This window comes from Sphaeramia orbicularis, chromosome 12 (assembly GCF_902148855.1).
Source record: "Sphaeramia orbicularis chromosome 12, fSphaOr1.1, whole genome shotgun sequence".
NCBI lineage: Eukaryota > Metazoa > Chordata > Actinopteri > Kurtiformes > Apogonidae > Sphaeramia > Sphaeramia orbicularis.
This window is the reverse complement of record NC_043968.1, coordinates 17,078,140-17,092,746: the sequence shown is the minus strand read 5'-3', so window position 1 is coordinate 17,092,746 and position 14,607 is coordinate 17,078,140. Positions and strand designations below refer to the sequence as shown.

At 39.1% G+C, this 14,607-nt stretch overlaps 1 protein-coding gene across 1 annotated transcript in view; it reads left to right on the top strand.

The window, feature by feature from the left end:
* The window catches only part of LOC115430548 (synaptic vesicle glycoprotein 2C-like), a 49,445-nt gene that overhangs the window by 4,297 nt on the left and 30,541 nt on the right, over window positions 1–14,607 (top strand). Inside the window, exon 2 of the mRNA XM_030150622.1 lies at window positions 4,216–5,133. Coding sequence (XP_030006482.1) covers window positions 4,530–5,133 — 604 coding nt within the window. The 5' untranslated portion in view covers window positions 4,216–4,529. The remainder of the gene's footprint in view (window positions 1–4,215; window positions 5,134–14,607) is intronic.

The following is a 14,607-nucleotide window of genomic DNA, read 5'->3' as shown; positions in this document are numbered from 1 at the left end:
GCTATTTTCTTCTTGGCCATTTGGTGCAGAAACTTTTAGAGCACATCATGAGCTTTATCACAGAGTTTTGTCTTTAGTCTCAGATGTCAAGCATTCAGTTCAAGGAGCTGCTTGAACTGAGGGGAAATGAGATTGGTGACGGAGGAAGAAATAGCACACATAAAGTCAGTTTATGTGAAATATTTGTTAAGCACTCAAGTGATTATTAGACAATCCATTATATCTGAATTCACCCTTCTTATACCTTCTTTTTAAACCAATTTTTGCAATTTTTTTTGAAGTCCGAATATATGTTATGAAAAAATCTTTTATAGAAGTTTTCTTTGCTCAAAAAATTGTTTGCCAATGTGACTTACTGGGACTGTCACATTTTACAGGTTGTATTAATTATACATTTGATATAGAATAGACCTGTAACCAGTTTAGTAATTTTTTTTTATTACTCAGTTTCCTTCATGTTAAGTTTTGGAGCTTTTTAGTATTTTGCAATTTCAAAGACAATTGCATACTTACTGACAATGCAACAGAATACATAATGTTTCAACATACATTTTACTGTAAATTGCAACTCTTCAGACAAACTTTAATTGAAAAATATCCCTGTCACACATGTTTTTATAAACTTAGACAACAACAAAAGATCATGGTCATGGCTAAATGAAGGACTTCTTGGCTAAATGTCATGCTACTTCTGCCTTTGCTTCAGGGTGAGGAGTCATTAACTGCATTGCTGCACAAGGTCACCTGCTGGAGAAAGCCTTTTTCCTGATAAATGTCAGTTTCATATAACGAGCGCTGTATGTGGTTGCAGTGCATTTATTTGAGTTTTGCTTGTACAGTGCTGAAAAAATAAAACTACATTCAGTCTTGAAAAAAGTCCCAATTGTGTGTCACAGCTGCAAGAAAACTCACTGTTTTACTAGAAGGACATTGATGCAGTTGAGAACACAGTAGCTAAAAGTAGGGTATTTCCGTTATTCCGTAAAAGCTGCAGAGTGGCTAGACTTTGTTGGTTGGCCAGCCGTTTAGAATGTATGGCCAGAGGGAGTTATCTCATCATCTGTCTGTTCACAAAGTTAGTTAGAACACATTTCTTACTTCATTTCATTGCTGCATTGCACCAAAATCTCTTGGTGCTGCTTTGTACCGCTGTGGAGCTCCAGTGCTTATGTTCAAGTGACAGATCCCAACTGATGTTTTATCTAATCCTGCAGAGCAAAGGTGAGCAGAGACACCATACATCAACCTGCCACGGTCTATTTGGGCACTTAACCCAGTCTCAACACCTTAGTATATGCTTTCCTTTTCAGGGGTTGCAGATACATATAGACTAGCATGTTAAAGCTATGACGTATTAATGCTTATTAGGATTAATTTTGTGGGATATAGCAGAAACTACATCATAAAGTCAGGGATCTATCAAATAAAACTGAGTTTTAATGTTTTTGTCAGTGCAGTTGTACGTATTTGCCTATTGTGTGGCCTGTTCTTTGTAATTGTCGTGTCAGGAAGCGTGTAATGTGATAGCCTAAAGCTCGCTGGTGTTTCTCCAGTGGCAGTTTCCGGGCTGGTTGACTGCTGCTTGCAGCGCTGCAGACAGACGGTTCTGGCCTGATGTGTTGACAGGTCTTCTGAGAGGCCATGCCAGTGTCACAGCAGAGAGAGCCCTAAGGGTGGTCAGTCATATGGGCTGACATGAAGCAAAAATGGAAAAAAAAAAAACAAAACTTTGACAGAAAACATGTTCAGAAGCACAAGAGCCACATTGTCACAGATGTAGAAAAGAACCAGACGTTTTTCCTTGTTAAGGCAAAAAACAGACATGCGTAACTTGACGTCATCATCAATGGTTGAAGTAAATATATCATCCTTGTGTCTTTTCACATGTAAACTTTAAAAAGTACCAAACAATGCTGCAATGCAAAGATTTGTAGTGTTAATTTATTGAAAATGCTAAAATGGTGTTATTGCAGATCAACAGTACCATATTCATAATAACTCAAAATGATTACATATTTTTAGAAAAATATTAATGCATTTGCTGCTGGTATTTACTTTCTTGTGAAATATGTACTGAATTTGAGGATTAAAAAAACCCACATTTTATTTATCGGGTAAAATTCAGTATAACAGATGAATCGACAAAGAACTATAAGATCTAAAACATAAAGTTGTGAGTTATAACATGGTCAGCAAAGCAAAGCTGGTGTGAAAATATCACCTCTTAGTGCTGAATTAAAAAGAACAGTTTGTAGGTGTTAGCAGGCATCCGTAAGTTAGACTGAACCCTTTTCGTCTGAAGCCAGAGGTCACTAATGTCAGCTTTGTGCTTTCATAAAATGTTTTAAAGAGGTCCAATTTGTGAGTGAGAGGGTGAGCCAGTGATGCACTTAACCATTACCTTTTGTAAGCCACCGCAGTCAGAGACCTTGAAGTCCAAAGTGGCATCGCAGTTGCTGATGGGGTCACTGTGACTTTTTTGTCTGATGCTTTTTATTGCTGCATAGAAGTGCAGGGGGTTACAGGTACCGTTAGTTTGTCAGTGATGTAAAACTGCTGACTCTTGACTGTGGAACCGGCTGAAACACCCGCTGAGGGCTGGTTCATTACAGTACATGATGAGACCCCCTGCAGTTATGTCAGCTAACTAATAATGAGGGAGTGGCATACATGAGTGGGGTGAGTGCTAATCATTGAGACGTCCTAATTCAACATTTGTCTGCCTTACTCTGAACGCCACAGTCCTGGACATGGTCCAAACATGGACAAGGACACAGTTTGTATTTTAATGGAACTCTTGGCTGAGAGCACAGACCTCATAATGGATGTTACTGCTGTTACTACTACTAATAATGGGATATGTACTGTTAAAATGTTGTCACTTTATAAATCTTCATTTAAATGCTCCAGCAGCAGTAGACTCAAAACACAGAGGAGATACAGAATGATTGTTTTGCTCTATTTTGTAACAGCATTCCTCTCTTTTATTTCGCCCTATGATATGCCAACAAGTTACCTAATCTTGCAATTTATTGAGCATATTTTTATTCACCAAAGTGCCCCTCCAATATGATCTCAGGTAGTATTCAGACTAAATGAGTTGACAAGTTCAAGTTTGAGCAGTTTGGTCCAAGTTTTAATTTTCCTATGAGTAAACCTTAAAGGTGGGGTCTGAAATCTTGGAAAAATGGTTCGAGCAAGCTACATTTTGAAAATACTCAATTCAAAAGTCCAAACCCCTTTCTTCAGACGTCCCTCCAAAGCCATGCCTCCAGAGTGGTGGCACGTGCAATGCCTGTTCCCAAGGGTTCACTAGCACTGCACAGCAACAATTCGCCGGCTCTGCTCTGCTCTGTACCTGGGTTGGGCTCCGACACCGTCTACGGTCCAGTCTGGCCGAACCATCTCCAACACCAGCTGAGGCTCCGTCCCCTGCTTCATTCCCATACGCCTCGGGCTCCTGCCCCGGCTGAGCCTCCGGCTGGCGTATCCAAGCATAGCTCATTCAGTTTCCTCTAACACCTCTGCTCTTCCAGAACAGCCCCAGTTCATACCTATGTGACTAACGTTACATTTCCTAGTGGTTTATGTTAGTGACAAAACAGCTTGCTGGTGAACTTTCCATCCTAATATAACTAATATAGCCAAGCTCTGGCTATACTTCCTGTACAAGTGCTCCAGCCTCTGGGAACGCAAAGAGGGGCACGTGCAGAGGGGGGAGGGGCAAATGGCAGTTGAGTTTGATAGACATATCACTGTTCAATCATTTCGAGTGGGCGCTCAAAATGATTGAATGGTGTTTTTTCAGTCCTGCCCATTCCACAGGTGACTGATTTTTTACATTTTTGTGTTAGAGCATTTAATTAATTAGTTGTAATCGGGGTGTGAAGGGGATTTGAAGGAATATAATAAAAAATGCTCCAGAAAAACATCTCAGACCCCACCTTTAAGTGGGATTTAGGATAAACATATGAAATGTCATAGCATGAGGCCTGTTATAGCTCTGGTTTATTTCACAGCAAAACAGGGTCAGAAATCTGCTCATCAATGAATTCATGCTGTATCAGTTTCAGAGGGAAATTTGGCGGTCTCTGTGTGAAAATGTTCTTTTGAGTGTCTGTCCTGCGTGCCAAGAAATAGTGCAGTCAAGTATACGATATGTGACAGACAGCTTTTAGTCAAACTAATCTTGCTTTTCTCATTCTTTCCCGGCAGGCTGATGGTCTCCTCTGCTGAGCTCTGACAGGAGTAAGGATCTCTCCAATTTGATATCAACTGTCTCCATTTCAGCGCTTTGTAACATCTCCCATCCAATGGAATTAGACATCATCACTTACTCATTAGTGTTGTGGCAGATGACTGGATTTTAGCATTTGACTGTGAACTGGAAAACTGCCTTAAATTTATCTGTCAGAAACTAGGAGAACACAAAGATAAAATAGGTAGCTTACATCTATTGGTCCTTGTCGGTTACAGGCTCAATAGAGTTGAATTAAAAGACATTTAGTCGCAGCTATTTTTGTGCCAAGATGGATGAAACACATAACAACAGGACTTCCTTGGTCAAAGGTGCCAAGGACATAGCTAAAGAAGCCAAGAGGCATGCTGCCAAAAACTTCAGCAAAGCTGTTGATCGTGCCTCAGATGAATACTCAGCTCATCGCAGCTACAACCGCTTCCAGAATGAGGACGAAGAGGAGGACTACAATTCTTACACTCAGCAAGACGGTCACTACGCTGACAATGCAGCCAACGATGAGGACGGGGCCTCCAGTGACGCCACAGAGGGTCACGATGATGAAGATGAGATCTATGAGGGGGAGTACCAGGGTGTGCCTGCTTTCAATGATGGGAAGCCGAGGGATGGACAGGTGGCTCTGGGCCAGCCGGTCTCTGACAGCCTAAAGAGCCACAAGGAGTTAGAAAATGAGAGACAGGCCGACGAGGAGGAGCTGGCCCAGCAGTACGAGCTGATCTTGCAGGAATGCGGTCATGGGAGATTTCAGTGGCAGTTGTACTTTGTGCTCGGCCTGGCGCTCATGTCAGATGGCGTGGAGGTGTTCGTAGTGGGCTTCGTCCTACCCAGTGCGGAGACGGACATGTGTGTCCCCAACTCTGGTGCTGGATGGCTTGGTAAGAGTTTGCATCACAGTATAAATTCAGTCTCTACAGTTTCCTCTTAACAGTAGCTTCTTGAACCCAGTTTTGTCCGGCACCTGAGGCAGCCACAGTTCTGTTTGTGTTACCATGGTAATACTACACAATGCTTGTGGCAATATAAGCCTACATATGACTAGAAGATCATCTGCTAAAAACTCAACAAAACCTTGTCAGACAACAGAACACAACCCAAACGTTAAGCACTTAAACGGGCAAATATCTAAAAAGAGCTAACAGTCTGAGACCAGTGTATGTCATAAATAATTTCATAAAACAAAAGACAAATGAGACAAATTGTGCAGCGCTAAGCTAACACTTGGCAGATCCAACAGTACAAGTATTACTTCTCTACCGCTAAAACTCACTGAATGAGACAAATAAAGGCAGTAAGCGGTGATCATGAATATTGTCTTACCTTTATTATTTTATGATCATGACTTGGTTTAAATGAATGAAACCTCACCTATCATCCGTTGTTTTGTTTTATATTGAAATGATTCCCACTGGAAACAAATAGCCCAGGGTTTAACAGGTTTTAAGTCTTACACCACTTTCACACCTATAAAATACTCACCAACAGGCTCACTGTGGATGGGTACAATCAGGAACAATCAGCACTGGGTTAAATGACTGCAGTCGTCACAGGGATTTATCAACTCCAGCAGTGATGGAAACACATCATCCAGCTGTATTATCATTTTACCTCTTTTCCAGCACAACACCATGACACACAGATGAGGCCCAGACATAAATATAAATCAAGAACTTTATTTATTGTTGGTGATTTTGCTCTTTGTATTGTGCAAATGTAACTTTGATAGTCAGGTGAAATAGCTTCCTGATGTGAGGGGAACAATGCATTTTTTTTTTTAGCTAGCATTTAAAGTGACAAAAAACTCTAGGTAATGTAGAGGATATTAAAGATATTTTGTCAAGGCAGTTTTCTTTTACGTGGAAAAACAGCAAAATATATGCACACATTTTTGGTTCATAAACAATATTGCAGTGACTTGATAAACATATATCTATTTCCAGTATTATTATGTATCCATGTTACCAAAGAGAGATTCTCATGTATAGAAACAGAATGGTACACAGGAACTCATGAAATTCTCTGAAGACACTCAGATAACAGAGGATAAAGCCTGTAATTTTCAGGAAAACTGTGTATATAACTAGATCACAGAATACTAAGAGTAAGAGAAAGCCAACATGATAGGAAACAGTTGTATCATTGTCCAGTGACAGAAAGAGGAAGCAGGTTAGAGCCAGTTGTGTATTGATTTACTGAGTGAAATCTAAGAGCACTACACTTCATCAAACATGTTCAGAGTCTGTTTGCAAACTGCCTGTTATTTTGACTCCTGGCCCAGACTTGTGCACTGTCACACTGACAAGTCATCCTGAGTAACAACTGGAGTCGTGACAATGTGGAGATGTGATTTTGGGAACGTATAGAAACTCAGGCTACGTCCTGATGACAACGTTCGTGGTATTTTTCTTTTGCTGATTCTAATAATAATAATAATAATAATAATAATAATGGATTAGATTTATATAGTGCTTTTCTATGAACGCATACTCAAAGCGCACACAGTGGATCCATTATTCATTCACTCTCACATCCTCCCTCTGGTGGTGGTAAACTACATATGTAGCCACAGCTGCCCTGGGGCAGACTGACGGAAGCATGGCTGCCAATCTGCGCCTACGGCCACCACCAAACATTCACACACATTCATACACCAGTGTGAGTCGCAGCACTGGAGGCAAGGTGGGTGAAGTGTCTTGCCCAAGGACACAACAGCACATGGACAGAGCAGGATTCGAACCGCTAACCCTTCGGTTATTGGACGACCCGCTCTACCAACTGAGCCACAGCCTCCCCATTTTAAAAGTTTTGCATCCATACACGTATCATTTCAAGAAATATCTGCGTCCAGGTGGAAAGGGGAAAACTGGGTTAAAACTGTGTAACCACACCTATATGTGGCACTGTACACAAACGCAGACAGAGCTGCAGGATACACTAAAATCACAGAAGAATGCAGTGAGCATGCACATGAGGTTGCATCTGGGGTTTTCTTGTTCTGGTCACGTGGTACTTTGGCATCATCATTTCCAAAATTGGTGTTTTGCCTGTCCATATGGCAATGTGAGGGCAGTGTTGGGAGATTTTTCTGCTCTGGGACCCATTCTCCAAAAATACCATTTCAGAGCACTGACAACACTGGTGTCATGTGGACGAAAGGCCGAAACTTTTGTGGATTGACATAATTCCGTTGTTCTGTGTACGGGTGTCAATCTGTCAGTGTTTTTTTTTTTTAAGTGAGTCTTACCAAGCTATCTATCTGTCTCTGTCTGTCTGTCTGTCTGTCTGTCTGTCTGTCTATCTATCTATCTATCTATCTATCTATCTATCTATCTATCTATCTATCTATCTATCTATCTATCTATCTATCTATCTATCTATCTATCTATCTATCTATCTATCTATCTATCGGAGACGGTTACTCATTCCTGTTTGATCCATCTGTCCATTTTCTGAACCTCTTAGTTAGACTCTTCCGATGGTTCCAGAGGTGCTGAATCCTGTCCCTGCCACCAACAGGCACCTATTCATTCTCACATTCACACCTAAGGGTGATTTACATTGAGCAATTAGTGCATGTCTTTGGATGGATGGAGGAAAACACTGGCAAAACATGCAAACTCCACACAGAAAAAGCCATGCTGGTTGGTGCCGAAATCCAACTCAGGATCCTGTGAGGCGATAGTTAAAATCACTGCTCCACTGTACTGCCCCATCACAACCATTTTAGATGTAAATCAACAGCAGAATTACAGAATACTCCTGCCACCTGCAGATACAGATACACAACCTCGATCATTCTATCTGAAACACTTGGAAAAGCACATGATTTGCATTTTAATATTTTCAATTTTTCAAAAATTGTCTCTATATTTGTTTAATTCTTGATGGAAAAACAGCTATTGTAATTGAAAATTGGCGACATGCATCTGGTAATGTCATTGAGTGAAGAAAAATCTTAGAAGGAAGGTCCAAGTCCAAGGTTTCCAAAGTCTAGGGTTTGTAGTCTCTTCCCCGCTCTGTTTATCTATACATTTTCTTTCTTCGTCTTTTTTTCCTAGCTCTTCCCCACACTCTGTTTTCTTCACCTTGACCTTTCTTAGTGCACCCTGACCACTTTCCCTTTATGAGGACTGTGCACATCTAAAAGTGACATCCTAACCAAGTGTCAGTATGTGACAAGTTTATAGTAAGAATATGTAGTAATGAAGTATGAAATTATATAAATGTAGCTGAAGTAAGCTTTACTGCTTTACTTTCAGTTTGTGGATATGAGGTAAAATATGTAACATTAACAGACTGAACTCAAACACCAGAGTCACTGTTTGATGAAATTATTGATCTTGTGATAGTTTTCTCTTAACAACCTGCTAATGATTGTTAATTTTAACATGCAGGGCTGTGAAAAGAGTATTTCTGGTTGTGGTGTTGACATTTTCAACTCTAGGCTGGTTGTGTTCGGAGCTGCTGGTGGGTTGTCATGGCACCAGGTATTTGGATACATGAGTAGGAGGTGTGTTAAGCTACTGTAGATGGATCTCTCCCACACTCGGAAAAAGTTGTGTTTGTGTATTGAGTGACATAAATATCATAACTATAAAATGCATTTTACATTATCGGTTTTAAGTTGTGACTATACAATGATGATAAGAAAATGTGTGTGTTTTTATAACCTAAATTAGGACTTTAATCTTGTTGGACAGGAATGGAATGGATGGTACTGTGTATCATTCACCTGTATTTCACCCGTATTCTGACTCATCTCTCGGTGGAAAACGGCAGAGAAAGAACAGACAGAATGAGTCATTTTACCAGTTCACTCACACAGTGCATAAAAAAAGGATGAACACAATTATATTTGTGTGTGTCCTCAGTTAAAATAAATAAATAAATAAATAAAATGAATAATAAATAAATAAATAAATCTCTCTGACAGTGAGTTGTGTTTTACAGTAAACATAGTTTCTGTGTGAAGGTCATTGATTTGTTAAGTGATCACTAGTGGCCTCTTTACTGGACAAATGGCTGCAAGGGAGTAAGAGACCAGAGAAGACATAGCACATAGACCAGCACAGTCAAACTGGACTGGATCACTGTTGGTTGAATTCATACCAAATTGGGTTTATAGATTGCCAGTGACCCAGAATAGATCTCATTACATTTTGGGAACAGTAGTTTAAAGTTCACATTTTTTAATGAATTTAAAAAAAAAAAAAAATGTCCCCCATTTACTTATAAAATTTCAAATATGAAATTTCAAATGTCTGTAGCAGCAAAAGTATTGGTTGAATTCATATCAAATTTGGTTTATAGATTTCCAGTGATCCAGAATTGATGTCATTATATTTTGGTAAAAGTAGATGAAAGTTAAAATTTTTTATGAATATTTTAAATCTTTTATTTTTCCCCCCCCCATTTACTTATAATGGCCGAAACTTCACATGTTCGTAGCAGCAAAACTGTTCGTTGAATTCATACCAAATTGGGTTTATAGACTGACAGTGATCCAGAATAGATGTCATTACATTTTGGTAGAAGTAGGTGAAAGTTTCAATTTTTAGGATGTTTTTTTTTAAATCTTTTTTTTTCCCATTTACTTATAATGGCTGAAATTTCACATGTTTGTAGCAGCAAAACTATTGGTTGAATTCATACTAAATTTGGTTTATAGATAGCCAATGACCCAGAATAGATGTCATTACATTTTGGTAAAAGTAGGTCAATTTTTTATGAATTTTTGAATTTTTTTTTCTTCTTCCATTTACTTATAATGAGTGAAATTTCAAATGTCTATAAAAACATAAATTTTGTTTCAATTTACTTCAAACTTGGCACATATATAGAGTCAATTGATATGCTGACATCAGCACACACATAGACATGATGACATCAGCTGGATTGATGCCAAAATAGGCAACAATACGTGCAAGTGGCGGAGTTTGTTGTGTCTTGCACCACTTGTTTACTTTGGGTTCCTTTGTGACAATAATAGTAATAATCATCATCATCATCATCAAGCTAAACAGAATAGAATAAAAGCTACCATAAAATCTGCTAGAATATAATAAAATAAACCTATGAATATGTACAGTATTGCACAATCTACAGCAGCAGGAACAGCCTAAGGTGGTGGTGCATGTAAGCAGCAACATGAGCAACAGCAACAGTTTACTGGTGGGAAGAAAGCGACAACAGTGACTGTAATTTAGCAGCATCATCAGCATCAACAGGTCATCAGCATCATGGCCTGTTGTTAAGGTCGAAGGTGGTCAGTATATGAGGGGTGGAGCAGTTCAACAGGCTTTCTTTTTTACTCTCCATAGGTGGAGGCTGGCTCATGTTTTATTAGTTACACTATTGACTTAGTATTATAGTGGACACTGATTAGCCTTCTCCTCATAATGCAGATATGTGCAACACGGGTAAAGAGATACTTTAATTATCTGCCTGTTAAATATTCTACTGTGCACAAAGATTAACAGCTGGCTCTATTCAGTGCTAAAACTAACTATCTTTATCTGCACCTTTAAACCTCTCTGATGAACATTATATTTGGTTAAACTGCACTAAATCCAAGGTTTAAAAGCTTAACTCAGTTTATTATTGCATCGTACATAACCTCTTAAGTATGGTGTTGTGTGATGGACTAGTGAGACTAACAGACTGCATAACAGTGAATGACAGCACATTTTCTGAGTTGAATACATTTGCTGCAAGACCGTTGAGAATATATTGAGAAAATGATTATTCTAATGCGGACTCACCCAAGGGCTCTTTTTTAGTGTTGAAAGAAGTGGATCATATGCACCATAGAAGAATACCATCAATTAACAGATAAGATATGACTTTTTGATCCCACTGTGGGAAATTTTGCAGTGTTGACAGCAGCAAAAATACACAAAAAAGTACACCGACAGGCAGAAACATTCAAGAGTGAACAGGAAATATAAAAGACAATCTTCTATTTGCATTATTTGTTCTGTACATACATATTGATTACACATTTGCATATGCTTGTACATGATGTTGATGTGATATACTGTGAACTGTTGTATAGTCTGATGGCTGTGGGAAGGAATGAGCTGCCAATTTAACTATTTAAAGCAACATTATATCCAGATAAGTCACAAACCAGGGGAAAATCTAGAAACATGATAAATGCGTATGTACTGTTTGGTCCCATCATGCTCTGTGGTTTGTAGAAAACTACTGATCAAGTCTAGTTAGTCTTGATTTTGGACTAAGATGGGAAGACAAAATAATAAAAATAAGTTTGGAAGAGGGCTCCATGTTGATAGCAGGAGTTTCTATCACAACTGGTCTGTGTTTTCATGAGACCAGTGACTAAAGTGACATCTGCATTGAAATATATCGTCATTAACACCAGAAAGGTTGACAGTGTATGTGTGATCTTTGCATATAAGGAAAAACAGAGGACCAACTCCTGCTCAGGTGAATAAGGACATCGATGTAGGACATGACCAGACCGTGTCAGCAAAAACAGTCCGTCCACGGTTCCATATTGAGGTTTATTACAGTAGGTGTTGTGGTGAAAAAATAGCTCATTACAGAGACGGATGCACATGTGAGAGTTCAGCTCCTGCAGCAGCGGCTCCGGTGTGCAGAGATGTGGAAAAAGTGACATGTTCAGATGAGTCACCCCTCGCCATATTTCCAATAAGTCAGTAAGTGCGTGTGTGGTGACCATTAAAAGAACAGGAGAGGCCCGAATATCAGGCCCCTATAGGGAGGGGGTCCAGTACCTCTGTTCTGCTGTGGGGGACATTTTACCGCTGTTGTTTGGGTCCATGTGTCCCTTCGGGGAGAGGGGTTAGTGCAAATAGGTAAAAGTTGTCCTGAGTGATTATAATTAGTGCTGTCACAGTATTGAAATTTTATTCAACTGCCATAAAAATACATATAATTAATGATTTTACTGTCTTCTTTGTTAAATTTATGTCACAACTGCAGTCTATTTCTAGTAATAGTTTAATTAGTCACATACACCTTGTGAAGAAAAGACATTTATAGGCATAGAGGTGTGAAACATATGAAATGCCTTTTGTTAAATAAAAGTCACTGTTCCATTTACGACAAAACTAAACTATACAGGGTCCATTGGTAAAATATTCAGCCTTGGTACAAAATTAAAACTAGTAGTGCCAGGCATAACAAACCCCGCCCCTCGCACATATTTCGCTCATTATAGGTAAATAGGAAGAATTTACAAATTCATAAAAAATTTGAACTTTGACCTACTGTTCCCAAAATGTAATGAGATCCATTCTGGGTCACTGGCAATCTATAAACTAAATTTGGTATGAAATCACCCAATACTCTTGCTGGTATATACATGTGAAATTTCGCCTGTTATAAATAAATGGGAAAAAAAAAAAAGATTTTAAAAATTCATAAAAAATTTTAACTTTGGCCTATTTTTCCAAAACTTTAGTGAGATCTATTCTGGGTCCCTGGCAATCTATAAACCAAATTTGATAGGAATTCAACCAATAGTTTTGCTGCTAGAATGTTAACAAAAAAAAAAAAACAAAGAAACAAACAGAACCAAGAACTATACCCCTTGCCTCCCCTTTCGGGGGCAGGGTAATAAACAATACACTATGGGTAAAAAAAAATCCAAATTAAAAAGTATATTTGGCAGATGTGATATAAGTTAAATACATAAACTCTGTTGCTGAAATATTGGATCAGTGTTCAAGATCTAAATGAACCACCATGATGCCCGTTTTCTATCTATAAGATGGTGGCTTTAACAGAGCACCAGTCAAGTCATGGAAAACAATGTGGAAATAATGACAAAATGTTATGTGAGTTTTGCCAGTTTGGTTTTAGACAACTGAATGGATTGTCAGGATTGTGTAAACTATTTACAATTATTGCAAATAACTGTAAAAACATGCAATGAGATACTTCTACCTCTTGGAGCGTTGAAGCTGTTGTTAGTTTTTCTTTTAATTTGTCCATATATATTAAGGTAAACATGAACTAGAAATAAAAACATGCCCGATAACAATTTCAGAAGTGGCATGGTGGAGGCTTAAAATAGGCACTGAAATGCTTCTGTATACATTTTTACTGTATCAGCTTCCTCGGTGTATCAGTTTCTTTTTATATAATTGTAGCTTTCGTTTAGGATTTTTCGCCCCAGTCCTTCAGGTCTTGTCTCCTAAATGCATTTCCTTTTATGAAATAACAGTGAGATGCTATCCATTTATGGGATGTTCCATCTTTTCTTCTCCTTGCTCTTGTCTGTCCTCTCTATTACCCTCCTGCTGTAATCCCCCTCTTACACTCTCTCTGTGTCTCATAGCCATGCAGGCGATCTGAAGATATGGGCTGGAGTTAATCTCTGCAGCATTGTGCTTCACTGCAGTTTAGCCATGGTAGACTGGCTCACGTCCCTCCCTGGAGAAAGAGGGAGAACGCTGCTCGTAGACTTCCTATCAATGCCTTCCCCTCCCTTTTCTTTTACACAACACATGGTTCTAGTTTTTCTGCAGGTATTTCCCTGTCATAGTTGGCATTTGGATGGTATCTGGTTAAACTGCCTTTCAAATCAAACTGAACAATGAGCTAAAACTCTTCTTTCTGCCGCAACATGTTACGACGTGTTGGAGCTCAGTTTGGTGTTACTGTGTAGGTGTATGTGTGATTCATATTATTGAACGTGTTCCTAAGTGACACTGAATATCTTTGATATGTCAAAGTTGTGCAGAACATGAGCTAAGATGAGACAGAAAGCGTGTCTCTGACTTTATTCCACAGCTAAATAAATCAGTAGGTGTTGATGTAATTAATACCACAGGAATCTAGTTTGCGCCCAGGAGGGTCTCTACTCTCCCCCCTCCTCCTTTGTTCTCACTTCCTGTTGTAGCCCAGCTGTCAGTCACACACACTCCACTGGGAATCCTCTCATCTGTTGAAATCCTGAAGCGTTTGCATAATGCCCTAAATGTCTGTGCAAAAGGAACTTAACACTTCATTCAACTGACTGCTGTCTTTCTGCTGGTGTTTCTCTCATCCAGGACACCGTGGAGCAGTGAGGAGAGGAAAACTGAGCAGACAGGTGTCTAGGGAGACCTTCCCTTGCACATAAGAGCTAATTACTGGAAGAAAAAAATGCATGCATGGAGACCGCTGAAGACAGTTTAAGAGTTAGCTGGAATAATCCCTGTGGACGCAAAGAAATGCTGCACAGTGTACCATTAAAGAGCATCGACACTGTCTGCTGGGAGCTGTTGCTTAAGGAAAAGATTAGCACTATAATTCATCTGTGCACTTGGTCTAAGTCATACCACAGAAAGAAATCAGAAATATTTATTTTTTAGGAAGTT